This window comes from Mus caroli, unplaced genomic scaffold (assembly GCF_978045245.1).
Source record: "Mus caroli unplaced genomic scaffold, Mus_caroli_1 scaffold_1, whole genome shotgun sequence".
NCBI classification, from domain to species: domain Eukaryota; kingdom Metazoa; phylum Chordata; class Mammalia; order Rodentia; family Muridae; genus Mus; species Mus caroli.
In genome coordinates, this window is record NW_028227256.1 from 128,555,943 (window position 1) to 128,583,276 (window position 27,334).

Sequence of the window (27,334 nt, forward strand, 5' to 3'; positions counted from 1 at the left end):
GACTCTTCTGGGCATGACCACCTCACTCAAGCATTTACAGCAGCCATGGTTGCCTGTTAAAGATCTGTACAAGAGCAAGCGTGACATTTAACATTCCAGCGTGAACAGAGCATAGACGGCCCACCCCTAGCTGAAGAGCTATTGGCCTTTGATCGCTGCCAGAATGAATCAGTTTTCTTTAGAGGTGGGTCCCTGAACACTCTCTAGTGGATGGTCTCACATCCAGGCATATATGGGCAATACTAACTGGACTCACTAAGAAACAATGAAAAAAGTTGAGAGGGCACATAGGGGGATCTGGGAGGAGTCGGAAAGGTGAGGGAGGGTGACTATGATTAAAATATATTGTATGCATGTATGAAATTATCAAAGAAAAAAATCACAGATATATATATATATATATATATATATATATATATATGAATGAAACTGAGCGTGGTGTTAAAGCCTGTAAATTCATCACTTGGGAGGTGGAGGAAACAGGATCAGGAGTTCAAAGTCAACCTCAGCTCGGACTTCCTGAGACCTTGCTTCCAAACACAAGTCACATTTGTAAGAACCAGCTTACGCTTAACACCCTCATAATGTTGACACTGAGACAGGGTTGCTCAGAGTCCAACCCCAAATTGAGTGGCACAGTCAATTCCATGAGAGCCTTAAGTACAGAAACTGTCTCAAAAAGCCTAAGTAAACAAACAACACACTCATTCGTTTAGTGGGGCAGGGAGACAAAATGGAACGCTCAATCGCCTCAGCTGCGAACACTTGTGAACCTTGGAATTGGGTGATTTCTGCATCCCTTCTTTGGATGTTGCAACTTTTTAAAATTAGGTTCTCACAGTGACTTTACAGGCGATGAGTTGGATGTTTTGGATTCTTAAGTAAAGTCACTTAGACTGGACGTGGTGGTGCACATCTGTAAATATCTGTAATCCCACCACTTGGGGCCAGGAGTTGAAGCAGAAGGATCTCTTATGAGTTCAGAACAGCTAGAGCTACGTGTTGAAATACTGTTTCTAAACCAAACTAAAACCAACCAAAAAAAAAAAAAAAAGAAGAAAGAAAGAAAAGAAAGTTAAAGCTCTGGACCGAGCTAAGTTGGTAAGGAGGAAAGCTTTTCCCATTCCAGAGAGACCATTCGTCAATGATTCTGATTAAGTGGTGGTGGTAGCTCGCAAAGTAAACCAGTGGGCGTCGTCCTCACACGTCAGCTCCGCCGCCACAGCCCTGGGCCCAGATTGCTACCCCGAGAGCCCTAAGCAGGACTTTGGGCCTGCGAGGAAGTACGAATGTCCGGCAGAGCAGGAGGAGTCCCCGGAGCGAGTGCACCAGACGGACTAACAGGGTATGGACGGGAGCCCCGGGCCAGAAACAAAACACTGGCTTTGGGGCCCGGCCCCTCCCCCGGAAGTGACGCTCGCGCCGCTTCGGCGTCGAGGAAGGGCCCCGGCGGTGCCGGGGGGGTTTGAGAGTGGCGGAGGCCGCGGAACGACGGGAGACGGCGGCCGTAGTGAAGAACGTCGAGCGCACGCACGGCGAGTGGCAGCTTAACTATAGCCACCTCGCCGTCCCGGCCGCGTGTGCGAGGGCGGGGCTCGAGACCTGCGGCAGCGGGAGATGCGGGCGGCTGCGGGCACGCGGCTGGCTCGGCTCGGCCGCCGCTTTCTCGGGCCCCGGCGCGGGGGTCGCCGCTGTTTGCCGTGCCGTCTTTGAGGTCCGAGTGTGAGGAGCGGTGGGCGACAAGAGTCTCGCACCGCGTTCAAGGCCGAGGAGTCCTGTGCCCTGCCTGGTGAGCAGCACACCCACGCCCCGTCGGGGTCTCGCACCACCGCCCCTCAGCCAGGTTTCAGCGCGGGCCGGGCGGAGGTTGCGGGCGCGGCAGGAAGTGCACCGGGCGGAGGGAGGGGCGGAGCTTGGTGGCGGGAGGGCGGGACCTGGTGGGTGGGCGGGGCCTGCTGGCGCGCTCTCCTTGGGGGAGCAGCTCGGCGGAGCTCAGGTGCTCGCCGGAGCGCCCCCTCCGCCTTGCCCGCACCTCGGTGGGTCGTGAGAAGTCCCTTGGGCGGAAGGTGGCAGCGGTTTTTTGTTGCCTGGGTGGGGCAGAGGGGAACGGTTTTAACTTGCCCGAGTGGCAGGAAGTTGGAAAGTGAAAGTGCTTTCTTGGCTCGCCCACGGGCCGGAGGTCTGCGTCTCCCCGCACTTTGATCTCGGGGCGCGCGGCCTCACGCCGCATTCTTCCCTTCCCCAAGCTCGCTGTCCATCCGGCCACAGGTTTTTCTTTCTCTACTTTTCATCAGTCCTCCTCGCTTCCTGTACAGCTGTGGCAAGCTTTTCCTCATAAAAGCATTGGAAACATCTTTGGGGGGAGGAGTTTTAACGGGCATCCGCAAGGAAATAAGGGGGAATTTGTTGGGTGAACTCAGAAGACACGGTTGGCTTTTTCTCGAGCCCTTGCAATGTGAAGGTTAGGTCATTTAAGTAAGATTCTTTCAGTAGAATGGCTGCCGTTCTAGGGTCGACAAGAACGGTGTGCCGTTCTAGGGTCAGAGCTCTTCTTCCCCCCCCCCCCCCCCCCCCATGCACAGAACGTGGGGCTTCTGTATTTCCGGCTAGGAGTGGTGTTTTTGTTAAGAGTATGATTCAACTTTTCCTTGTAGGAACTCTTTGTTCTTTGATCTTTGGTTTTATTTTAAAATGGAAACTGCTTACGTGGAGTTTGTTATATTTTTTTGGGGGGGGGAATATCGTTTTAACTTTTGGGACACCGTTATATATTTGAGGCAGGGGTTGTACTGTTAAGTCACCAGCACAAAAAGGTAAAAAATGTATACATTTAATATCCTCTTGTGGCTCTCACCGTTGCTTTCAGCCTCCTCTCCTTCCTTCTTGTGCTAGGTAACAAAACTGGGATCTGCATCAGGTGTTCATCAGCTGACCTGCACCCCAGGCGCCCCTGTTCTTTTCTTTTTCCATTGCACTTCTTTGAGAAAGCAGTTTTCTCTACCTAGGTGCAGTGCTGGCCATCTAACCTGTGGTCTCAGGCATGCTAGACAAGACAAAGCACTCTGCCACCGAGCTGCTCTCCAGCTCCTAAAGCCCCCTGTTTCATTGTAGTTTAGAGATTAGTCTTTGAGTGTTAAACCTTTTCCAGCCTTTAATCTGTCAACGATCATTTGGGTCCATTTAAGTCTGCCTCCATTATGCTTCTAAAAAACCTTTTGAAGCTGTAATTGTTAGTACTTAGACAGTGTCTCTGTTTTTGTACCTATATGGAATCTGTCTGTCTTGTTCCCTCTTTGTTGGTCAGTAGCCCGGGCTTCATACCCACAGCCCTCACTGCTTCATCTCAGGAGAGCCTGGGTTATAGGCTGGGTTATAGGACGGTTTCACTTCTACTTGGCTCCTGTACTTGGGGGTGGGGTAGGGTCTCTAGTATCTCATGTAGCCCTAGCTGGCCTGGAACTTACTATATAGATTGGGCTGGCCAAGAACTCAGATGGAACTTCCTTTGCCTCAGTCCTGGGATAAAAGTGTGTGCCACTATGTTCTCTGTCAAAGTTGAGGAAATGATTGAGGCTCACTTGTAGGAGCTAAAATGAAGAGTTTCAACGGTGTATGTAGGAGTTCTTTGAAAGAATAACACAGAAATTGAACATGGGTTGAGGGTAGTAGAGCCCACTTTTACTATGTGAGACCTTGGATTTGATCCTTAGCACAACTAATTATTTGTGGTGTTTTTTTGGGGGGGGCATAGTCTCATAGAGGTCGGGATGGCCTTGATCTCTTGATTACCTGCTTCCTAAGGGCTGAGATGCAGGTTTATTGTAGCAGACGGATGCCCTGGAGCATGCTGGCTTGAACTCACAGAGATCTACCTGTCTCTGCCTCTTGCAGTAAAGGCAGCCTCTCCCTGGTAAGGCTCTCCCAGACATTCCTGATGTGAAGGTGATGTCTGAAGTGTGTTCTTCCCTTAGGCTCCTATTTCCTGGAGTAGTTTTAACAGGCTGCACTAGGATGTAATTGCCAAGGTTGGAAAACTACTAATAAAAAAGTAACTCGCCATAAGGATAGACATCATCAGGGGAAAAAAATCTGTTTGGTAAACAGAACAATGACCGGGACTGCCCCTCCCCCGACACACTGGAGCCGATAAACACTATTTTAGCTCTGCTTATGGGAAGCTGTGGGGAAGGTGTCTAATGAGCTGGTTACCCAGGACAAGAGGAGCTCTTTGCCGACTGCTGTCACTCAGTCTCTGGTGTTTAATGATGGCGGCATTCTTGCTGGGCGGAGGAGGAGTTCTCTCCTGGGTGGATGACTGAAGGAGTGGGTGACTGAAGGGGCCTGCCTGGGCTTCCTGCAGTTTCATCATCAGCCTGACTGTGGGAGGCAGCTCTTTTATTTTACCATCTCTGCTTTTGGATCACAGTGTCTCCACAGACAGTGTCAAAAGTGGTAACCAAAGATGACTGGAGGGTATTTTCACGCTTGAGAGAAATTCTAGAAACCCAAACAGTTTCCTAGCCGCAGCTCACTGATCTGTCCTCTGAGTCATGTGTGTTGTTAGGCTTAGTCTTCTCATGCCCGAGTTGTGTAACTCGGTTACGTTCGGTTTGTTTGTCTTAGACATCTTCATCGATGTCTCACATCACCTGTCGAGAACATGCAGTTGAGTGTGTTGTAATACGTACAGAGTGGATGGAGTCACTACAGTCTTAGCTGAGAATGTTTTCAGCCACCCTAAAAGAAACCTCATGGTCCTTGCTTTCCTTCGCCAGTTTTCTCTCTCCTCCTTCTGCCGGATGCCTCTACCTCAGCCCGCTCAAAAGTCTGTGGACAGCCAGATCTGAGCATTTCCTGTCACCAGAGCCACTCACGGGCCCTTTGTGGCTGTGGCTGCGGCTAGGCTTTTACTTTTGTCATGCATTCAAGGTTCATCTGTGATGCATCAGTACTTAATTCCTTTTTTTTTTTTAAAGATGAATATTTGTGTGTCCGTGTCTTTGTCCATGCGGGTGTGTGTGTCAGTGATGGTCTGAATGTGTGCGTGTGTACGCACTCGAGAGTGTGGGCGTGTGTGTAGCATGATGTGCCAGGACAGCCCTCGGGTGTTAGTCCTTGCCTTCCACCTTGTTAGAGACAGGGTCTCCGCCTGCTCCAGCCAGCTGCCCCTGGGCTGCTGGGGATTTCCCTGTCCACCTCGAATCTCTCTGGGGCACTAGTGTTACAGGTGTTTGTTACTGCCTTATGTAGATTCTGGGCATTCAAACAAGGTCCTCATGCTTATACAATGCTTTAATAACTGAGTCATCTTTCTGCCCATTTTGATTCCTTTTAGTGGCAGAATAATATTCCATTATATGAATATATATTGGAATATATATTTATATTCCATTCATAAGTTGGACATTTGAATTGATTCCACTCTTAGGTTTTATGGATAATTTTGTGATGAACATTCCTGGTTTGGTTTTTTGTTTTGAGACAGAGTTTTACAGTGTATTTCTGACTGGCTTGGAACTTGCTATGTTGACCAGACTGGCATTGAGCTTATAGAATTGTGCCTGCCTCTGTCTCCTAGTCCTGGAACTAAAGGCAGGTGTCACCATGCAGTTCTTTATGGACATATGTTTCTATTATCTAGGTGTGTACCTGGTCACATGGTAAATGTGACCATAGAGGTATTGCATTTAAATTTTCTACCAGTAATGTGTGAGTTTCAGTTTCTGTCTTGGTCAGCTTGTTGTTGCTCTTTCTGCTTAAAATAGCCACGTGGTGTTTTTTTGCTTGTTTTCAAGTTCTGGTCCCTACTATGAATGACGGGGAGAGCTTTCTGTGCGCTTCTTGACTATTTCCAGCTTTTCTCTGGAGAGACAACTGTGCCTGCCTTTTCTTTTTATGCTATAAGAGTTATTTACCTACTTGAGGTGCAAGTACCTTTTAAGACACATGATTTTTAGAACATTCAAGGGAATTTGTCTTCTTGCTTGCTGATATTCATTTAAAGTTTTGGTCTAGTCTAGTTTGCCTGTCTGGGTAGTGTTTTAGGAGAATTGGCTGACCTTCAGACCTTCTTCTGACCCACTGGGATTTCATTCCTAGAGAAAGGAGGTGTTTTCTGATTTTAATTAATTAATTAATTAATCTTGGCTTTTCTATTCTTTTTTTTTTTTTTAAGATTTATTTATTGATTATATGTACACTGTAGCTGTCCTCAGACACTCCAGAAGAGGGAGTCAGATCTCTTTACAGATGGTTGTGAGCCATCATGTGGTTGCTGGGATTTGAACTCTGGACCTTCGGAAGAGCAGTCAGGTGCTCTTACCCACTGAGCCATCTCACCAGCCCTAATCTTGGCTTTTCAAGACAGAGTTTTTCTGTGTAACAGTCCCGGGTGCTCTGGATCTCACTTGGTAAACCAGGCTGACCTTGAACTCACAGAGATCTGCCTACACCTGCCTCCCAAATGCTGGGGACTAAAGGTGTGCACCACTGCCACCTGGCCCGGATTTACTTTTTATGGAAGGTGTTCAGCCACTTTGTCACATATTGCAAACATGTTGATTTGGTTAGAGCTGCCATTTGAATTCTTCTCATGAATTTCTGTGAGGAGAATGTCTCTGAGACAGCACTGCGTTGTTGTGTGTCACCTGGCAGAGGGGTTGTCAGCTAGGATGATTTGACTGCAGAGACAGTCTTAGCAGCAAGGGTACTAATGTCTAGTGGGTGGTAGCCAGGATGCTGGTACTGTTGAACCACTCCAGTGCTCTAGACAGTCCCACAGCATAGGATTAGGCAGTTCTAGTGGCAGGCTTGCTAGAATTGGGATGGGAAACTCTCGCTCCAACAGGAAGACTCGAATATTGAAGGATTTTTCTTCTGTTCTTGTTCTGATCGGTAATTAAACAGAAGAAGAAACCGGGCAGACTGTGAGTCGGTAACAGAGCTGCAGACTAAATTGGGAAACATTTTGTTGAATTTTCAGTGCTGCCAATTTGTATGTAAACTACCCTGCTATGATGCTTAACTGTCTGGAGGAGAAGTACAAGTTGGACTAGGAACAGATTGATCCCTCCACGTCAGCCTCCTGGCCACCCGAGACTCACATCTTGTCAGAGAAACACAATGGGCTCATTTAGCTATACATTGAACTGGTGGTCTTCTAAGAGAATGTGATGTTAATAAGACTTTAAGGTAAAAGTTAAGAACTGGGGCTGGGGGCTGGAGAGATGGCTCAGCGGTTATAGAGCACTGACTGCTCTTTTGAAGGTCCTGAGTTCAAATCCCAGCAACCACATGGTGACTCACAACCATCTGTAATGAGATCTGGCACCCTCTTCTGGAGTGTCTGAAGACAGTTACAGTGTACTTACATATAATAAATAAATAAATAAATCTTTAAAAAAAAAAAAAAAAACAAAACCCAACTGTGGCTGGAGAGATGGCTCAGCAGTTAAGAGCTGCTCTTCCAGAGGTCCTGAGTTCAATTCCCAGCAACCACATGGTGGCTCACAACCATCTGTAATGGGATCTAATTGCCCTCTTCTAGTGTGTGTCTGAAGACAGCTGCAGTGTACTCATGTAAATAAAAATAAATAAATCTTTTTTAAAAAAGTAACATGTTTAAAAAAAACAAGTTAAGAACTGACCCTCTGTTGACTTCCAGCCTTTAGCTCACACCTATCATTTATGGAACTAGCTTTTCTTTCTTTGAAAGCTGCTTGCTGTTTAAAGTAACATTTTCCCCCCATCATGCTGCAGATGGAACCCAAGGCCTCAGGCATGCACAGGTGTTTCACTGCTGAGCCAAACTCAACCATACTTCAGACTTCTGAAGCTGGGGACTGGAGAAATGGCTCAGCAGTTAAAGTGTGCACTGCTCTTGGGACCCGAGTTTGGTTCCAAACACTCATGTCTAGCTTGGGTGATATGACACCTTCTTGTGGCCCTGTGGCCACCACTTTCATATCCACAAATCCACGCTCAGACACATAATTCCAAATAAAAATAAAATCTTTAAAAAAAAAAAAGATTCCTTAAGGGAGCTGGTTATACCGGTACACAGTTGTAATCTCAGTACTTGGCTGGCTGAGGCAGGAGAACTGTGAGTTCTCGGCCAGCTGAGGCCACACAGGAAGCACTGTCAAAGCAAAACCTTGGTAGTATAGCAAATGTGAGAGTGTGGACTCTGGATTCAGATGGCACAGGAATAAGTCTCAGTGTTAGCATTTGCTGTGTGTCCTTGGACAAGCTACCTAGCCCTTTAGTGATCTCCTATTTTGGTGTGTGCAATGATGGTGGGATAGTGTATATCTTGCAGGAGTGTTGTGCAGGGCACCTGGAACACTTACATCTCATCTCTCGATACTCTTTCAGCCCCTTGCTATGGACAGTGCCGTCACTCTCTGGCAGTTCCTTCTCCAGCTCCTGCAGGAGCCTCAGAATGAGCACATGATCTGCTGGACATCTAACAATGGGGAGTTCAAGCTTCTGCAGGCGGAGGAGGTGGCTCGTCTTTGGGGGATTCGCAAGAACAAGCCTAATATGAATTATGATAAACTCAGCCGAGCCCTGCGATACTACTACGTAAAGGTAAATCCCTGCCCTGCCCTGCCCTGACGCTATGTAGAGAACCTCGTAATGAGAGTTAATCTTTGTTTCTGTTGAGATATTGAGTACTAATGTGGTTTGTTTAGTCTAGTTTACTTAACAGCTTCAGTGGCTTTGGTTGTATTTCTACAAATTCTTTAAAGGTTTTCTTATTGCTGTATTCATTGGTACACATGCACATGTGGAAGTCAGAGGACAACTTGAGAGTTGGTTCTCTCCTCTCATGTGGATTCCAGGGACCAAACTCAAGCTGTCAGGTTTGGTGGCAAGCACCTTTACCTGCTGAGTGACCTTGCTGGATGTGCCCATTTTTATTTTACATGAATGGGTGCTTTTACCTGTATGGATTTCTGTGTATTGTGCATGCAATGCCTTCAGGTGCCAGAAGAGGGCTTCACCCCCACCCTCAGAACTAGAGCTACAAACAGTTGTTAACCACCTGACAGGGGTTGCGGGAACTGAGCTAAGGTTCATGCTCTTAACCACTCCCCACTTAGCCAGGTCTCCAGCCCCTTGGATGTTCTTTAAAGGGAAAAGTATGAGATTGGAATACAAAGAAGGACATTGGAGATACTTGAGAATAAATACTCATATATGTCAGAATTTACTTTAAAGATTGTCATTTAGGGCTAGGGATGCAGTTCAGTTGGTAGGCTGCTTGCTAGCATGCATGAAGCACTGGGCCCAATCTCTAACACAGCATAAACTGGGTGTTGTAGCACAAGGCCATAATCCTAACACTAAGGAGGTATAGGTGTGATGACCAGAAGTTGATGACTTAACGAATGTGAAGCTAGCCTGAGATCTACGGTGCTCTGCTCCATTAAAAAAAAAAAAAAAAGACAGTAGGAGCTGGGGAGATGGCTCAGTTACTAAAGTGCTTGTGGTACAAGAATGATGACCAGACAGGTCTGCTGCCCAGCAACCATACAACAACAACAACAACAAAACCCCCAAATATAACAACAACAACAACACCCCCAAATATAGTGTGCCTGTACCCTAGTGCTGGGCAGGAGAGATAGGAGAATCCTGGAGCTTCTAGCCAGTCTGTATAAATTAGCAACCCTAATTAAGGACAACATCTATTGTTGGCTTTTGACCCGCCATACACACACAGGCACACACCTACCTTCACACATGGGAAAACCCACATATACCTATGCACACAAAAAATGTCACCATATATACTTGTAGATTGAATTATTTGCTTAGTTTGGCCTAGGGGACAGAAATTAATACCTTAAAGAATAGCTACTGCCTGCCCCAGGTGTGTTGACTTACCTGTAACTCAGCACTTAAGAGGCTGAGGCAAGAGGATTGCCATGGGTTCTAGATTGGCAAAAGAAACTATTTAAAACTGAGTTGATTATTTCCTCTTCTTCCTCCTCCCCTTCTTCCTTTTTCTCTTTTCTTTCTCCTCCTCCTCCTCTTTGTTTTTTGTTTTGTTTTATTTTTTTGTTTGTCTTTTGTTTTTTTTGAGACAGGCTTCCATTGTGTAGCCCTAGCTGCCCTGGAACTAGCTCCATAGACCAGGCTAGCCTCAAAATCTGCTTCTGCCTCCCGAGTTTAGGGACTAACGGCATATACTACCATTGCCCGGCTAGAGTTGATTTCTTCGTTTAAATTATACTTAAATTTTTAAAATTTATGTTATGTATGTGTGAAGGAGAGAGAGTCCACACTTACGCCATGGCACATCTGTGGAGGTCTGGGACAAATGTTTTGTGTTTTTAAGATATATTTATATGTATTATTGTTTTGTCTGTATGTATGTCTATGTGACACTTGTGTGCCTAGTACTTGAGGAAGCCAGAAGAGGGTTTCAGATCCCTTAGAACTGAAGTTATTGATGGTTGTAGGCTATCATACGGTGCTGGGAATCAAACCCATGTCCTCTGCTAGAGCAGCCAGTACCTTACTCGTTCATGCATTCATTCATTCATTTTGAGTCAGGATCCTGGTTGTCCTGAATTTCTTTGTGTAGACTTATTTGGTCTTGAACTTAGAGATCCACCTGCCTCTACCTCCCGAATACCAGGGTTAAAGGTGTGCGTGTTACCACACCTACCTGTAGCAGCCAGTGGTCATATCTGTTAAGCTGTCTCTCCAGTCCTCCAGAGGATAGCTTTTGAGGGTGTGCTGTCACTTCCCATTGTACTTGTTGAAGCAGGATCTTTTGTTTCTGCTGCTGAGCTGCATATTCCAGGCTAGCTGACTTGCAAGTTTCCTGGAAGTTCTCCTGCCTCTGCCTCCCATCTCTGTAGGAGAGCTAGAATTGCATGGCCATACTAAAAAATCCAGCTCTTTACATTCTGGGGGTTAAAATTGATCCTTCAGGCTTACATAGATGATACCCTTACCTGTCAAGCCATCTCCTCAACCCAAAATTATATCTTTTAATGTTTTATGACTTTGAACATTCACTTAGGCACTGAAGAAAAATAAACATCTCCAAAGTATAGACTTAGAATAAGAATCCAAGCTGTCTATTTCCTGCAACTTTCAGAAGTTGATCTTGCCAGCTTTCCCAAGGTCAAAACCACTTGAAGGAAGTAGGAACCTCACAGCTGTCATGCTGAGAGACCCTTTAGCTTCTCGGAATGCTCATAGCTTATGCCAGTGGGACCGTCTAAGATTGCAGTTCAGTGAGTTATGACATAATACAGGTATTTATTTGGTTGAGAGCATCAAACAGCTATAATCTCAGCTTTTATGTGATATCATAGTCCAGTTGCTAATGAGGCTTTGAACTGCTTTAATTTCTCTGAACAAGGTCTGAGTTTGGTCTGGGTTGATGAATGTAGATGCTTTTGAAGTTGTTTAAAAGCTATGCCTAGTTCTCAAATAGAGCACTTTCCTCTATTTGAGGGAAATAGGTCCCCTTTTTCATGAACTATGAGAGGTAATTTATATGGAAGTATAAGGATGCTTATCTTCTCTACCTACAGAACATCATTAAAAAAGTGAATGGTCAGAAGTTTGTGTACAAGTTTGTCTCCTATCCAGAGATTTTGAAAATGGATCCACTGACGGTAGGCAGGATTGAGGGAGACTGTGAAACTTTAAATTCCATTGAAACCAGCAGTTCCAAAGATGTTGAGTATGGAGGAAAGGAGAGGCCACCTCAGCCTGGAGCCAAGACATCTAGTCGCAATGACTACATACACTCTGGTTTGTATTCTTCATTTACTCTCAACTCTCTGAACACCTCCAATAAGAAGCTTTTCAAGTCAATAAAGATAGAGAATCCAGCGGAAAAACTAGCAGAGAAGAAAGCCCAGGAGCCAACACCGTCCGTCATCAAATTTGTGACAACACCTGCCAAAAAGCCGCCCATCGAGCCTGTCGCTGCTGCCTTTGCAACGAGCCCTAGTCTTTCTCCATCTTCTGAAGAAACTATCCAAGCTTTGGAGACATTAGTCTCTCCCACACTACCTTCCCTGGAAACCCCAGCCTCCATATCCATTCTGGCTACCACCTTTAACCCCACTCCTCCGGTTCCATCCACACCCCTTCCTCAAAAGGAGCCTCCCAGGACACCTTCTCCACCACTGAGTTCTAACCCAGACATTGACACAGACATTGAGTCAGTGGCTTCTCAGCCAATGGAACTTCCAGAGAACTTGTCACTGGAGCCTAAAAATGAGGATTCAGCTTTGCCAGAAAAGGACAAAACAAATAACTCATCAAGATCTAAGAAGCCCAAAGGATTAGAACTGACACCCGCCCTTGTGGTCACAGGCAGTGACCCCAGCCCCTTGGGTATCTTAAGCCCATCTCTCCCGACAGCGTCTCTTACACCAGCACTCTTTTCCCAGGTAGCTTGCTCTCTCTCTTAACTGTGACTGCATCCATTCACCCTTTAAGCCGTATCTAGAATTTATACCTGCAAGATTCAACTTCTGTTAATTAGGTTTGTCTTAGAAAGATTATATGTAAACCTGGGAAAATTATTTCCTTACCTTAATTAGAATCTTCAAAACAATAGAGATTTGATGTTTTATCTTTTAAAATTCCTTGTTCTCAGGTGAATGATATAACTCAGATTAGGTAGGGCGCTTTGTAGTATGTACAGAGCCTTGGGTTCTACCCCCAGCATTGTGTAAACCGGGCATGGGGTCTGTGCACCTGGAATCCCAGCACTCAGGAGGTAGAGGCAGGCAGATCAGAGGTTAAAGGTCATCCTTGGCCAACAGAGCCAGGTTGAGACTAGCCTGTGCCCCATGAGACCCTCTCTAAATACAGCAGGACTAATTGATTTTCATAGTGTTCTACCTCTTCCCTTCAGTCTGCTGCCATCAGGGGAAGACAGAAGGGACTGAGACCCTTGAGAGGAGGGATGGTGTGGCCTTTGTCGTCAGCTTATCTAGTTACACTAGGTGTTAACTTGCTCACTTTGGACAGCTCTTGAATAAGACACCCCAGATGGTCTGACATTATAGGTACTCAGCTGGTGCTCTATTGTACCTGACTTTAGGTTTGCTTTCTAGTTTGGGAAGACCCTATAAAAGTTTGGTTATAAAGTGATTATTATTATTGTGACCCTTATCTTTTCTAGGTTATAAAATGATTTCTGAGCTTTTCATTTTGATAAAATTTCGGCCATAGGGACATTTGTTGGGGAGGATATAGTATATGGATTCTGCTTGTATCTTTGGGAGGATGAAGCACAATCATGGCAAGTCCTTGAGCGATCTTCTTGTGTGTTGCAGACTCCCATCTTGCTGACTCCGAGCCCCTTGCTCTCCAGCATCCACTTTTGGAGCACTCTCAGCCCGTTTGCTCCCCTGAGCCCAGCCAGACTGCAAGGTGCTAATACGCTTTTCCAGGTAAGTTACCCAAAGTGTGCCTCCTGTAATGGGGGAGTTTTAAGTGTGGAAATGGGCAGAGGTGGTAGCCCACTGCCCCGTGTCATTGCCACACACCTTCCATTTGATGACTATTTCACAGTCCTTTTCCTTTTGGTGCAGGGGGTGATTGGAGCCTGTCACTCTCAGTTGCTGCCCAGCATAGTGAGGAACTTTCATACTGCATATTGCTAGCCCAGGAAAACACTGATGTTCAAGGCACAGTGTCTGTTGAATGCATATGGCTCTTTTTGTGCTTCGTCAAGTTAAACTTGTATAAGTTGGACAGTCTGTGTACATAACATTAATGCGTGCATACACACGGCCATGATGAGGATGCATTTAGTGCATTTTGATTAGAATTACATACCTACACATATACACATCTGTTCCCTTGTTTATCCCCCTCCTATTGTCTTTAGAACCCTTCATCCCCCCCACTTCACAATACTTCCCCCTCCTACTTTGATGTCTTATATTGGGGTGGAGGTTCGGGTTACTTGGCTGTGCATGAGTGAGTATGGGGCTGTACCCCTGAAGACAAGTGAATCCTCCTCAGTCATCAGCTATGAACAGTCACAGCGCCTTGGCTAGGAGGGGGCCTCGTGCTCCTCCCCTCTCCATCCGTGCTGGAATGTTGACTTACTTGATTTTGCCCGATCTTTCGTGAGTAACCACAGCTGCTGTGAGTGAATTCAAGACTGTATCATTTTGAGAAGACAGGATCTCACAGCACTGTCCCCATCCTCTGGCTCTTACATTCTTTCTGCCCCTTCTTCCACAGTGTCCCCTGAGTCTTGGGGTATGTGTGATAAGATGTCTCGTTAATAGCTGTGCATGCCACCCACATTGGTTCATTGCACTTTGACCAGTTGTGAGTCTAGATACTAAGCGTTGTTCACTGCAAAAAGAAGCCTCTTTGGAGCTGGAGAAGTGGCTCAGTGCTTAAGAGTGTGCACTTCTCTTGCAGGAGACCAGAGTCCAGATCCCATCATCCTCTTTGGGAACAAACCTATACACACCTATACAACCTATACACGTAGACACTTAGGATTTTTTTTTTAAGCTTCTCTTATAAGGGTGAAGAGCTGTATTCATCACTGAGTAAAGCTAAGTATGTAGAAGGCTGTTTGATATAGCATGTCCGTTTAGCAAAACAATAACAGTGGGTCCCCTTAAGGCCAGTGGCTTCCCTAGCTGTGGGCTTTTGACCAGGTTTGCAGTACTAGGCATGGGTTCCCTCCCATGCATCAGGCTTTAGATCTTAATTAGAAAACTGGTTGGCTGCTCCCAAAGTACTCATGGGACAGTAGCACCAGTGGACATGTGTTGCCTGGCAGGTCAGGACTTCAGCGTCAGTGTGAAATCCGTTGCCAGGTAGGGCTACTGATGGCCTGCCTCTAGTGGCCTATGTACCATGTTCCAGCATTGTGAAGGCTAGCTATCAGGGAGGAAGTTTCCAGGTCAGTTGTAGCTTGGTTTCTCTGGCCTGCAACCAAAGTGTGTGGTATCTTTAGGAATGAGGTCTTAGCAGCTGGTGGGCAACCAAGAATGGCAGCAATAGCTGAGGGCCTCTGAGAATTCTTTGACCAACAGTTCTTTTTTTTTTTTTTTTTTTCCGAGACAGGGTTTCTCTGTGCAGCCCTGGCTGTCCTGGAACTCACTCTGTAGACCAGGCTGGCCTCGAACTCAGAAATCCGCCTGCCTCTGCCTCCCTAGTGCTGGGATTAAAGGTGTGTGCCACCACGCCCGGCTGACCAACAGTTCTTTTTTTTTTTTTTTTTAAAGATTTATTTATTTATTATATGTAAGTACACTGTAGCTGTCTTCAGACACTCCAGAAGAGGGCGCTAGATCTCGTTACGGATGGTTGTGAGCCACCATGTGGTTGCTGGGATTTGAACTCTGGACCTTCGGAAGAGCAGTCGGGTGCTCTTACCCACTGAGCCATCTCACCAGCCCTGACCAACAGTTCTTAAGGAGATATCCCATGCTTGGCACTAGAATTTGTTCAATTGCTCATGAATTCTGGGAACAGCATTATCTACCATGATGCAAGGTGTCTTCATTCAAACTTTTTAAAAATCATAATCTTGTTTGTTTGTTTGTTTGTTTGTTTGTTTTTCCAGACAGGGTTTCTCTGTGTAGCCCTGGAACTCACAGTCTAGAGCAGGCTGGCCTCGAACTCAGAAATCCACCTGCCTCTGCCTCCCAAGTTCTGGGATTTGTCATATTCTTTAATTAGCTTACAAAGTAGTTGATTTCCATTAATAATTGTTAGTTTTTCAAGACAGTGTTTCTTTGTGTAGTCCTGGCTGTCCTAGAACTCACTCTGTAGACCAGGCTGGCCTCAAACTCAGAGATCCTCCTGCCTCTGCCTCCCAACTGCTGGGACTAGTGGTGTGTGATAGTCAGGCTCCATTAAGAATTTTGTAATACTTAGTTTTAATCTCCACTCCCTTTTTTTCTTGATTAAACTTTTTTGTTCTCAGTATCCCCTTCCCCACTTGCGTGGCACATGTGTTCTACTGTTGATGGGAGCATGTTTTTGGGAAAGGAATCACTCAGTGAGTTTTGTTTTATGCTATCATGTTGGACTTAAGAAATCATGCTTGTCTTGCCTGTTATGCAAGATGAGAAATAGTGCTGGAGATAGCCCCTCAACACCTGCAATCCCAGCACTGGGGAGGCTGGGGTAGGATTGCAGTGAGTTTGAGCTACATAGTTACAGGTCCACCTAAGTTACAGTGTGACCCTGTCTAAAAATAGTGTGGGAACAGGAGATCTGTAAGAGGACACTCTACGAAAACAATAATAATAATAATAAGTAGTAGTAGTGGTAAATATATAAACTGGATGCTTTTCATTACTGGGTGTAGGTGCTATACACAATTCTATGGGCTGTACTTTTGCACAAGTAGCACTACTATAGATTATACAAACACTCAAGGAAAATGTTGCACTAAGACTCTAGGAGATAGCTATCATGTTTTTAGATTGTTCTGTTGATAGAAAGTTTCAACTTCATTATCTTTTAGGACCCTTGACAGAAATGTGTACTGCTTGACTCATGCACATGTGTTGGGGGAAGATGCTGCCCATAGATTTTCTCTCTTTAAATATTTGTTTGTAGGTTTCCTCTTTTAATTCCTTAAAAAAAAAAGGATTTATTTATTTATTTTTGAATATTAGTGTTCTGTCTGTATGCACACCTGCGTGCCAGAAGAAAAAGTCAGATCCCACTACAGACGGTGGTGAGCCACCATGTGGGTGCTGGGAACTGAACTCAGGACCTCTGGAAGAGCAGAGAGTGTTCTTAACCCTTGAGCCATCTCTCCATCTCCTACTCTTTTTCTTAAGAGGGAAGTCTTGAGACTATTGTTATCAGTTATCTCTCATAATCAGTCTTTTCCTGCTGAGCCAGCCCTATGTCAGCATTTTACATAAAAAGTTTAGGAAATGGACTTTGTATCATCTCCCCACCAAGATGTTAGGAAAGTTCCCTGCTACATTTTTGCGTTTTCCTGTGTGGGGAGTGTTAGAGTGCTCTGAAACTTTAAGCCAATCCTAGCGATGTTCCTAGAACTGTAGCCTGGCGCTGGCACCTGTGCTCTCTGGGAGCATGGGCAGCCGTTATCTAGGAGGAGGGCACTGGAGCACTTGTGCCTCTGGATTTCCTGTTGAGGATTCACAGTTGACTTTGTAAATGAGCAACACCTCTCGTGAGTTTGTCATTTATCAAATTTCTAAACCTCTGAGGTTAAACTAAGGGTGTATGCCAGGGCATCATTAAGGTAACCATCTCTGTTCCTTTGAGGCAAATTGGAAAAAGTTAATATTTACATTGTTAGGACAAATACATTTTTTGAAAAAATTTATTTAAAAAAATTTAATACAATACAGTTTGATCATATTCTTTCTCTTCCCCCAAATCCTCCCAGATCCCCCTCACTTTCTACCCATCCCACTTGAAGTTCCCTCTCTAATACATACATACATACTGTGTGTGTTTGTGTGTCAGTCTGTCTCTTTAAAACAACACAGAACAAGTACATGAGAATCAAAACAAACTAAAAATAAGCCAGTAAGACAGAACAACAGAATGAAAGGACAGTAGTAACAACAACAAACAACATGGAGTCTGTATTGGCCAGCTACTTGTGAATACTCGGCCAGCATCAGTAGCCTGAGGCAAGGGAAAGGAGCAGGTTGGAAATGGAGTATGATTGATGCACCCAGGGACAGGACAGTTCATGGAGAGAAAACTGATTTTCCCTTTGCCAGCAGCTACCAATAGCTTCTTAGAAGACAATCAAATTTTTATTTGTTTTTGCTGTGATAATATCTTGGGCCCTTAAGACAGCACTTGCTGTGAGTCTGACAGCTTGATGGCCGGAACCCACGTAAAGGTGGGGAGAGAGTGGCCTTCACAGAGCTCTCACTCACACTGTCGCCTGCGCACCTGTGTGTGTCGCACCCCGCCACCCTACCACACTTGATAAGTGTAAACAAACAAGAAATATATCAGTCTTCATGAACAGTCACTGCTTTTGTCTTGAAGTGTGTGCTCTGCCTGGGGAGAGGAGGGACAGAGTGGAGGAGAGGTTAGGACTGGATGCTAATCTGCGTTTGTTTCCTTCTCAGTTTCCCTCTGTACTCAACAGTCATGGCCCGTTCACTCTGTCAGGCCTGGACGGACCTTCCACTCCGGGCCCATTTTCTCCAGACCTGCAGAAGACATAACCAAACGGTGCAGTTGTGGACTGAGAGACCAAGGGACTAGGAAACAGACATCCGCCATGACTCGGTTCGAAATGAGGGATTGTCTGCAGTGCTCGTGATTTTCCCACTGCCTGTCGCCAGGCCTTTCAGGACTCTGTACAGAAAATGCCTTAATTGGAGTCCAAGCTCCACCTCACTTCTTTTTTTAAAAGGTGGTTTTTTTGTTGTTGTTTTTGCTTTTTTTTTCAGCTTTTTTTTTTTTTTTAGCTTTGTGCAAAAAACATTGGTCTATTGGGGTTCAGCAGCTGTGTTTCTCAAGAGAGTCACAGAACAAAGTCACTGGTCTTGGATGTTAGGACCCTTTGGCCAGGGGGAGAAAGTATGCTTAGAGTCTGTTACTTAAAGAAATACTTGTTAGCTATGTATGATGGCCCACTTCTGTGATCTCAGCACTTGGGAAGCTGAGGTGGGAGGAGAACGCCAAGGATGGAGGGCCAGCCTGGGCTATATATATAGTGAGACTGTCTCAAAAAATACTACTTAAATGAAGCTAGTAGTATATTTAGTAGTGAGTACGCTCTGTTGAGTGTCTGAAGGGAGCAGCTCATCAGGAGTGGGAGAAACCTTAGGTGGATTGGCCATGCTGGGGCTCTGGTGTGCCCTGAGCTCTGACATGACAGTTCCACAGAAAGGCATCTTGTTTGCACTTGAGCACATCTCTGTGCCATCCATACCTATGATCATGTCTGAACCTGTCAGTAGGCCCTGAGCTATTTTAACACAAGACTTTGAAAGCTCATTTTTAATGTGGGTTTTGGAACATTCTGTGAGGATAGGAGAATCCACTGTGAGCACAGATCTCTGGTGTGTGCTTTGAGTGGTGTGGTTCTGTAACCATGCAACACAGCATGCAAATGGTGATTTGTACGAGAGTAGCGTTGTAGTTTGAAAGTTAAATATCACAGGCAACCAAAAAGGTTCAGTTAAATACCCAGAGATAGGAGGTGGGCTATTTTCCAGCTAGAAGGTCCCAGAGTGACAGGCCCCTTTTCTTCTTGTCAATTTTATCCACTTCTGCTATGCACTTAACATGATATTCCCTTTTAAATCTAAGGTCAGAGGATGAAGCAGCGCTTAGGTGTAATCAGGAAGGCGAACTCCAAAGTGAAACGTGCAGCCAGCTGGAGATACAGACTTGCTTATTTCTTTTCAAAAGTGTTTTAATTTATGGAAGATCAGATTGCATCTGACCATTCTCATACATAGGAATTTGATTATTAAGTTAGTAATGAGAAGTAGGGGCCTTTCACCTGCATATTATAAAATACTGTGTGGTAAGACAGAGCCAGATGTGTACGTTGATCTTGAATTGATGCTAATTTCACAGTGGAATCTTGAAAATTTTGACTCTAAAGTCCAGAATTAAATTACATGTTCTTCCCCCTGCCCACTAAACCCTAGCCGTGACCTGAGTGGCATGAAGGAGGGGCTTGTGGGCTCAGAATGACACTGATAGCCGGTGGCCTCTTTTCAGCTGCGTAGCATTGGCTGTCCAGTGCAGAGACTGGAAGTGTGCTGGCTGGGGAGGGGAGGGCCACAGTGCCTTTTAGAGGGGTGGCTGGAGACCTGTTACTGGTTCATTTATGGCTGTCTGAAGAGCTCTGTTCCCAGGATGTGCAATAGTAGTGTGGGAAGCAGTGTTCAGAGTGGGAACAGGTACTGTAATGGGCTTCTTCTCATGGTGCGTTATTTAGTTTGCATGCACATTTGGAATTTCCCTCAGCAGCACTTTGTAGTAATTTAGTGGGTTAATATTGTGTAAACTAAGTAAGTATTGATAGACGACCTAACTAGATATTTGAAATTCTGAAAACATAAAACTATTTTTATCTTCTTGAGTTAAAGGAGAAAAGCCATTGGAGTGTTTTTACAGATGAACTATTTGGTAATTTACTGTCTTAGCACAGAGCTGCCTTGGGTCCGAGGGCACCATTTAAACTCAGGCCGGGTGTGGTAGCACAGGCCTGTAATCCCACCACGTGGGAAATGGAAGCTGGAGGATCAAGAGTCGGGGCTAGCCTCAGCTACATAGTAAGTTGAAGACTAGCTTAGACTACACGAGACCCTGTCTCAAAAAAACAAGAAAAAAACTCAGCAACTTTGTAAGAAACCATGAGGCCTTGTGGGGTTGGATAGACCTTCCTTGGAATGAATTTGTGGAAGCATGTGCTTGGTCTGTGTGCACGCATGCGTGTGTCCTTTATTTTTTTAAGTTGGTATATAACCTTGCTGTGTGTGTGAGGCAGACATTTCTATCTATAGACTACCTCCTTCCTAGAAAAGTCTGAGCTTTGTGTTGGTTTGAATAGCCATAGAATTCTTAGCATCAACAGATACTCAGGGAGAGACGCTGTCCCTTCAGCTCATCCCTGGTGTGCATCACCAGTCACCTTGCTAGGGCAAGCAGTGTTGGGCATCAGTAGCCTGAGGCAAGGGAAAGGAGCAGGCTGTCAGAGTTTGAGACACCTTCTGAGGCATCGTAGTTCTAATTCTGCTCTGGACCATCTCCGCTTAGCTCAGTGACTGAAGGCTTAGAGTTGGGGGTCTCAGGGTGGTCCTGTGAAGGCCTGGGTTGGAGGGTCTGCCAGTTCCCTTGGGTGTCCATTGGTCCCCTGTGGTGGGTCTAAAGGCTGTGCACCGTGGTTCAGAGCAGTGCCACACACCCCTGTGTCTGCGTCCCTGGGGGGAAGGGGGTTACTTAAACTGTACTTTTACTCATGCCGATGTTTTTAAAAATACAAAATTAAAATGTCAAGTTTAACTTAAGTAATCTTTCAGTGACTTCTCATAGAAGTAGTGTGTTGTTACAGTCCTGCGGCATCGTTTGTGTGTTTGAATAAGGGTAGACGTTTCTACTGATTAAAAAAGTATATAATAGAATCTTGAATCTTGAAGCCTTCAAAAGGCCAACACTTCAGTTTATTTTCCTTCTCTTTTTTTTTTTTTTTTGGTTTTTCGAGACAGGGTTTCTCTGTGTAGCCCTGGCTGTCCTGGAACTCACTCTGTAGACCAGGCTGGCCTCGAACTCAGAAATTCGCCTGTCTCTGCCTCCCAAGTGCTGTGATTAAAGGCATGCACCACCACTGCCCGGCTTTCTTTCATATTTAAACAGTTAAAATATAAGTATAATTTTTTTTCCACTGTGTTTTTTTGTTTTTGTTTTTGAGATAGGAGTTTTCTGTCACCCAACCTGGCTATAAACTGAATTCCAAGGCTGACATTTACCCGTGTGCACCACTAGATCTGGCTTGTTCTTCAAATTTATAGAGAAAGTAAGTCATGAACTTGTATGGAATACTCTAGACTTTTCTTCTTAAACTGGAAAATTCCTTGTGGATTTATATACCGTCCTAGAAATCAAAAAAAGGCAAGAGAGGCTTGGTGTTGGTGGCATAATGCCACCTGTTGATAAGAGGCAAAAGAGGCTGACATACTAGAGGCTTGGCGTTCACGGGTAATGCCACCTATTGATAAGAGCCACTATTTCTTCCTTCACCTTGGTCTTGTGCTGCGTGAGTTGCAGTACTCTGTTACTGTGCCTCCGATTTTAACATTCTGAAAGTCCCATTGAGCCTCTCAGTGAATTTGCAGAGCAGTCCATCTTTTGGAGCACACATCTTGATCAGGAAAAATTTTGTTGTTGTTCTTTCTTTTCTTTTTTTCTCTTCTGAGAGTGGATCTGTAGTTTAGGCTGGCCTTAAACTCTTGGCAGTCCTCCTGCCTTGGCATCCTTGGCACTGAGATTATGAATGTGACCTGCTGTGTTTGGCACAGTGAAAGTTTTTCAACATAGAAATTCCCCTCAAAAATTGATCTATGTCACTTTATTAAAGTGACGTGCACACTCTGCTATAACATACAGAGTGGAAAGGGTTAGTGTAAGAAATAAATGCTGGGCAGCATTCGGTCCTGGTGAGCCCTTCCTCCAACCCAACACACGGGCGCTGCACCTAGAAGCAAACACTGTCCTAAATTACTGACAGCATGGAGTTGTGTGTTTGATTCCCCAAAATACAGGGAATTGTGTGTGTGTGTGTGTGTGTGTGTGTGTGTGAGACAGAGAGAATATATGAGGCAGAGGGAGGTGTGGAAGAGTTCTAAAAAAGCCTTGACATTCTCTGGGAGCTTTGTTAACAGTTTTTCAAATTTCCCGTTAATTCTTTCTCATGGGGATTCAAGCCGGAATGCTTTTTAGACTTCCTGCATCCCCTGACAACCTGTTCCTTTTCATGTCTGTATTATACACACGTGACATTTTTGTTTTTATAGTCTCCTTACAAAGTTCTTTGGCCTTATGTTATATTTACGAACAACTTCATAACCCCAAGTTACTTTGCGCTAAAGGATATACCAGCTTCAGCTTTCTTGCTGGATTATAAAGGGCTGTCTACGCTCTGTTTTTCATTTGGGTCTATTAAACATCTGAAGGAATAGTTTACTTGATGGCTTGTTCTGACTCTGCCCTGTTTACTGCATCTGTGTCATTTGCCTGTGCTAAAAGCTGGGAGTTGTGCCACCGTGACATGCTTTGTCTTGGGTAGGTGTAGAGACAAGTGCAGACCTGCGCAGAAACCTGGGCTCAGAGTGAATTTCCAAACCAGTAAGACTAAACTGTTGACACTGACCTCTGCTGTCTGAGGGTTTCTAAAATGGATTTGAGCAGCTGAGTTTTCAACACACAGTGCTGGGAAGGAATAGACGTGATAACTCTCCCAGAGGCTGGCTTCGGTGGCAGGCGTTTTGTTAGTCTTCTGAGCTAGGACCACCCCATTATTTCTCTTAGATTATCAGAACTACTTACTGAAGGTGCAGTTTCCATCTTGGAGGGGGATGCTTACGGGTGATGATGAGTCTCACGCTCTGTGGAACTTGCTGCTATCAGAATCGTGTTTTCACCTGTAAACACAGCAGATGTTATCTGTCAGTGCGCAGCAGCAGGTGTTCCATCTGAAGCTAACAGTGCTTCGAGCTGCTTTGCATGGCTAAAACAGAAAGTGGGGAGTAGCCAGCTAGCCAGAGAGAAGCGAGCAGTTTCTTAGGTGCTGCTGTTTGTAGTTAGCCCTTGCGAGGTAGAGATGCCGAGTGGCTTGTGGGAGAGTAGCTGCCTGCTAATGTGATTTGACTTGATCCCATGGTGCTGGGGACATAACGAGGGGCCTCACTTGTGTTAAAGAAGTGACTGCCACCGGGTTACACCTTAGCAACACCCCCTTCCATAACTTTAGACAGCTTTAACCAGGAAATTCCTGGAGAGTACAGTCTCTTGAATGTTCAGTGTAATGCACACGGGGAAGTTTCATGAAGTTAACTTGTCTTTGAAGTACTTAAGTTGGAATTGAGCACCTTAGGTCCTCCTGAGGTACTGGCTGAGTACATCTCTGTACTGCCATGGTATGTGAATCTTTTTCAGAGGGAGGCATATTCATCTCCGAAGATGGCTATTAGTCTATTTGTTCTAAACCTAAGAAAGAAAACCTAATCACTGCTGCATGTGTGGGTGTCACTTAAAGACAGTGCCTTGCTCAGTTCAGTTTTAAATGCATGGACTCACAGGCCTTAAGGACCAGTTACTGACTTGGTAGGACCCAGTGCTTAGACATACTCCAAACAGTCCCCTTATCCTCCTCTCTTCTGATCACACATTAAGCATAAGGACATCTTGCCTAAAGCTCTTTGCAATCTGTTTGCTTTCATATAAAATAGCTTCTGGGTTGGCTGGGAAGTCCCCAGGAGGTGTCTAGGGTGTAAGAGTCCTGGCTCGTTGGCATGATGTATCCTTCAAACCATATATAAGCAGCATTAGCAGAAACCTCAAGGAAGGGTCAGGAAGAATGGTCTCGTCTTTGCCTTGTTCTCATCTTAGTAAACCCACTGATTCTGCCCCCTGCAGGGATTATGAGCTGTGCTCATGTAGCCTGGAGTCTTCTCAGTAGGATGAGGGGGAGATACGGAGTGCCTGGCAGCTGGTCCAGGGGTCCGTCAATAGAAGCATTTGCTCTGCCAGCATCAGGCCCAGGGCTGCTGGAGACTGCTACTAAAATCACTCGGCACTTTCTTGGGATCTGTATTAGCACTGTTTGTTTGTCTGTCTGTTTGTTTTTGTTGGTTAGTTTTAGAGACAGGGTCTCACTGTGTAGCTCTGAGAGACTTGCTATATGGAAGAGGCTGGCCTTGAACTCACATAGATCTAACTGCTTCTGCCCCTAAGTGCTGGGATTAAAGGTGTGCATCACCATGCCCAGGTGTTTTTGTTCTTAAAAACTGGAAGCACTTAATGGTTATTTTGTTTGATTTCAGCTTCAGGATATTGACGATCAGGGAAATACTGTTTTCTCATTTCTAGTTTTGGGGACTTAGTGTTTGGAGAAGGAGCAGTGGATCACCTGATGAGTCTTCCTTCCAGGCTCTGTGAGGCAGCCTCTTTGAGCTAGGATGTAAATGGCTCAAGATCTCTTACCATTGTGCTTTGTAGAAATGTATAATTTTAGATTATTTGCAGTTGATAGATTGCACTGTAAATTTGAAAAGTATACAATAGCTAACAATTAGTGTTATTTTCCTTTGTTGCTTATTTCTGTTACACAGGGGACACAATCCCTTCTGAGACATTTCATTGTTTGCTTGAGGACAGTATTAACCAGTGGACTCTGACAACATTTGCCACTGCCATTGCTGCATATGAGAGAGAATAGCATGGTTCAGGCCTCTCTGTTGAGCATTACAGGGATCAGCTGAAATGTATGCATATGCAGAAGATGCACACAGGACCCTTGGTCCTAGAGGCCTGCTTCCAGGTGTGGCTGGGGTTCTCCCCTTTGTTCTGGCAGTTCCCTGTATCTTTGTGGATCGGAAAGACTAAACATAAGACTCTGTGAGACTGGTGGTGTCTGCCCGTAGTCCTGATGCCTGGAAGGTGCAGGAAGGAGGATTACAGAGTTCCCCGTCATCCTTGGCTGCTACAGAGTGAGTTTGAGGCCAGCCTGAGCTACATGAGAGCCTGCCTAAAAATACATTGAAGAGATTCACTGGTTCAGAGCACTTGGTGTTCCTTAGAGGGACAGAGTTTGGTTCTCAGCATCCATGGCAGATGGCTCAAAGTTGCCTGCGGTTCTAGTGCTAAAGGGCCTAGCGCCCTCTTCTGCCCACCACAGGCATCTGCACACATATCATCTATACAAACCACCTTTCCTTTCCTTTCCTTTCCTTTCCTTTCCTTTCCTTTCCTTTCCTTTCCTTTCCTTTCCTTTCCTTTCCTTTCCTTTCCTTTCCTTTCCTTTCCTTTCCTTTCCTTTCCTTTCCTTTCAAATAAAAGAAGCTTTGGTTCAGTTTGCTACTGATTATCTCTGATTCTAAACATAAAATCTTGGGTTAAGACGAGTTTTTTAGAATTATTCCCTTTATTCACCAAATTAATCAAATTGACACCCCCTCCCCCTTCTTTTTCTTTAAGTAGGTTTTGTTTTTATGAGCTAGGTCTTGTGTTGTTCAGACCAGCTTTAATCTGCTGGTTACAACAGTCTCTTCATGTATCAACCTCCTGCCTAGCTGGGCCCACAGGCACATGCCACCACATCTGGCTTAAGTTTGCATTTAAGAGCAACCTAATAATTTCCCATGAGTCCTATCAGAACTTCTTTTTTAAAAAGAGCCCCCTAAACTGGATCTTTCTTTAGGTTGGTGGTAGAGTACCTGCCTAGCATACTAGCCCGAGGTTTGAGTCCCATTACTACATAAACCAGGAGTACGGCTCAAACCTGGTATCCTCCAGCTAGGTGTGTAGAAGCAGAATGAGCAAGAAGTTCAAGGTGTCATCCTTGGCAAGTTCAGGGCCAGCCTGAGGTAAAAGACCCAGTCTTGGGGAAAAAATGAAAATAAAATTGTGATGAATGGGAAGTAACCATGGGTTATTTTAAATGTGTGCTAGGAGGTTGAGTCACAGCAAACCTGGCAATTGAAACACTGTAAGGCACGAACATGATTTAAAAGGTAAACAACATTAAAGAACAAACTCTTGTTTCTCATTCAGCTAATCTCTAGTAAAAGCATGTGTCTGCCATGGAGTGATTGAGTGTCTGTACACCGGTGTCTGCACAGGAAGAGGGGAGCGGGTTCCTGTGTATGAGTTTGGGTGGATGATAAAAAGGACTGACAGGGTGCTCAGCCCCTCAGAGGAGCCGCTGTCTGGGTGTGCGCCCTCCTGTGTATTGTATTGAACTGTGCATCTCCTGTTACTCAGTGTCGCCACTGAGGTCGTTAGACAGGTGCGAGCAGCACCTGCCCACAAGAGTAACTGTCAGGGCGCCACTAATGATAGGTCTCAGGTCAGGTTAGGTTACTCTTAAGGAGACCTGCAAAGTATTCCAATCTCTTTTTGTTCTTTTCTGAAAAAGCAACTAATATGGTAACTGCTAACAGTCCTTAAAATTAACGTTAGTTGTTCTTACAGCTGGACAGAATGGTCATCTCAACTAGCTACCCAGTAGCACTTTTTGTAGAGACAAAGAGATGTTGGTTTAAGGCTGGTGAAGCCAGTGCAGAGTCTGGAATTCTGCCTTTGGGTGACAAATGTCATGAAGTTAAGGGCGATGGGACAAAGGACGCATGAGCACTTTGAGGGCTTTCTGATGCACTGCTGTTCAAAGAAAAGATGGCAGTTCTCTGGGTGTCATTTCCAGATGTGGCAAGGGACTGCCCCGAGTAGCCCGACTGGGGACCTTACTTCTATTGCTTCTAAGCTTTATGTAAAAGTGTTGTAACTTCTATAAAGATCATGTGTATTTTAAGAAAATGATGCAGTTTTTAAAACTTCTATGTAAGAACTGACAGAGGGATTTGCCTGTATGTGGGAAGCTGGCTCTGAGAATGCACTCTGGCGGGTTTACTCCAAGTCCAGAGCTGTCGAGATCTGTCGTTAGAGACGTGCAACTAGATACGGACAACAATTGTATTTTTTTAAAATAAATATTTTTAACAAAATGACTTGGAGTGATTATTTCCTTCCCCTCGCTCACATCCGCCATAGCAGTCAGTGATATTTTCATCCACGCTAACTGGGTAAGGAAAGAATTCAGTGAGGATCCTGAAACACAGTCTTC

At 45.1% G+C, this 27,334-nt stretch overlaps 2 protein-coding genes across 6 annotated transcripts in view; one reads left to right on the forward strand and one right to left on the reverse strand.

Moving 5' to 3' along the window:
• The first annotated feature begins 1,447 nt into the window (after positions 1–1,447).
• Positions 1,448–27,215, forward strand: Elk4 (ETS transcription factor ELK4). 5 transcript variants are annotated; one of them, XM_029475137.2, is made up of 5 exons: positions 1,448–1,789; positions 8,374–8,589; positions 11,559–12,428; positions 13,323–13,439; positions 18,102–27,215. In XM_029475137.2, the coding sequence occupies exons 2-5, from the start codon at positions 8,383–8,385 to the stop codon at positions 18,198–18,200; spliced, it is 1,293 nt and encodes a 430-aa protein (XP_029330997.1). In that variant the 5' UTR covers positions 1,448–1,789; positions 8,374–8,382; the 3' UTR covers positions 18,201–27,215. The 5 variants fall into 5 exon arrangements, with proteins under 5 accessions (XP_029330997.1, XP_085697064.1, XP_029330999.1 ...); XM_029475139.2 differs by lacking the exon at positions 1,448–1,789 and adding an exon at positions 1,958–2,036; XM_029475141.2 differs by lacking the exon at positions 1,448–1,789 and adding an exon at positions 2,110–2,268.
• Slc60a1 (solute carrier family 60 member 1) overlaps positions 23,039–27,334 on the reverse strand; it is a 39,738-nt gene continuing 35,442 nt past the window's right edge. The window contains exon 10 of the mRNA XM_021169873.3: positions 23,039–23,135. Within this exon, the coding sequence (XP_021025532.1) occupies positions 23,074–23,135 (62 nt within the window). The 3' untranslated portion in view covers positions 23,039–23,073. The remainder of the gene's footprint in view (positions 23,136–27,334) is intronic.

Coding starts and splice junctions, on each gene's coding strand:
- Elk4 (XM_029475137.2), top strand. CDS start 8,383: ATGGACAGTGCCGTCACTCTCTGGCAGTTCCTTCTCCAGCTCCTGCAG. Junction 8,590..11,558: donor TGCGATACTACTACGTAAAG/GTAAATCCCTGC, acceptor CTCTACCTACAG/AACATCATTAAAAAAGTGAA. Junction 13,440..18,101: donor GTGCTAATACGCTTTTCCAG/GTAAGTTACCCA, acceptor TTTCCTTCTCAG/TTTCCCTCTGTACTCAACAG.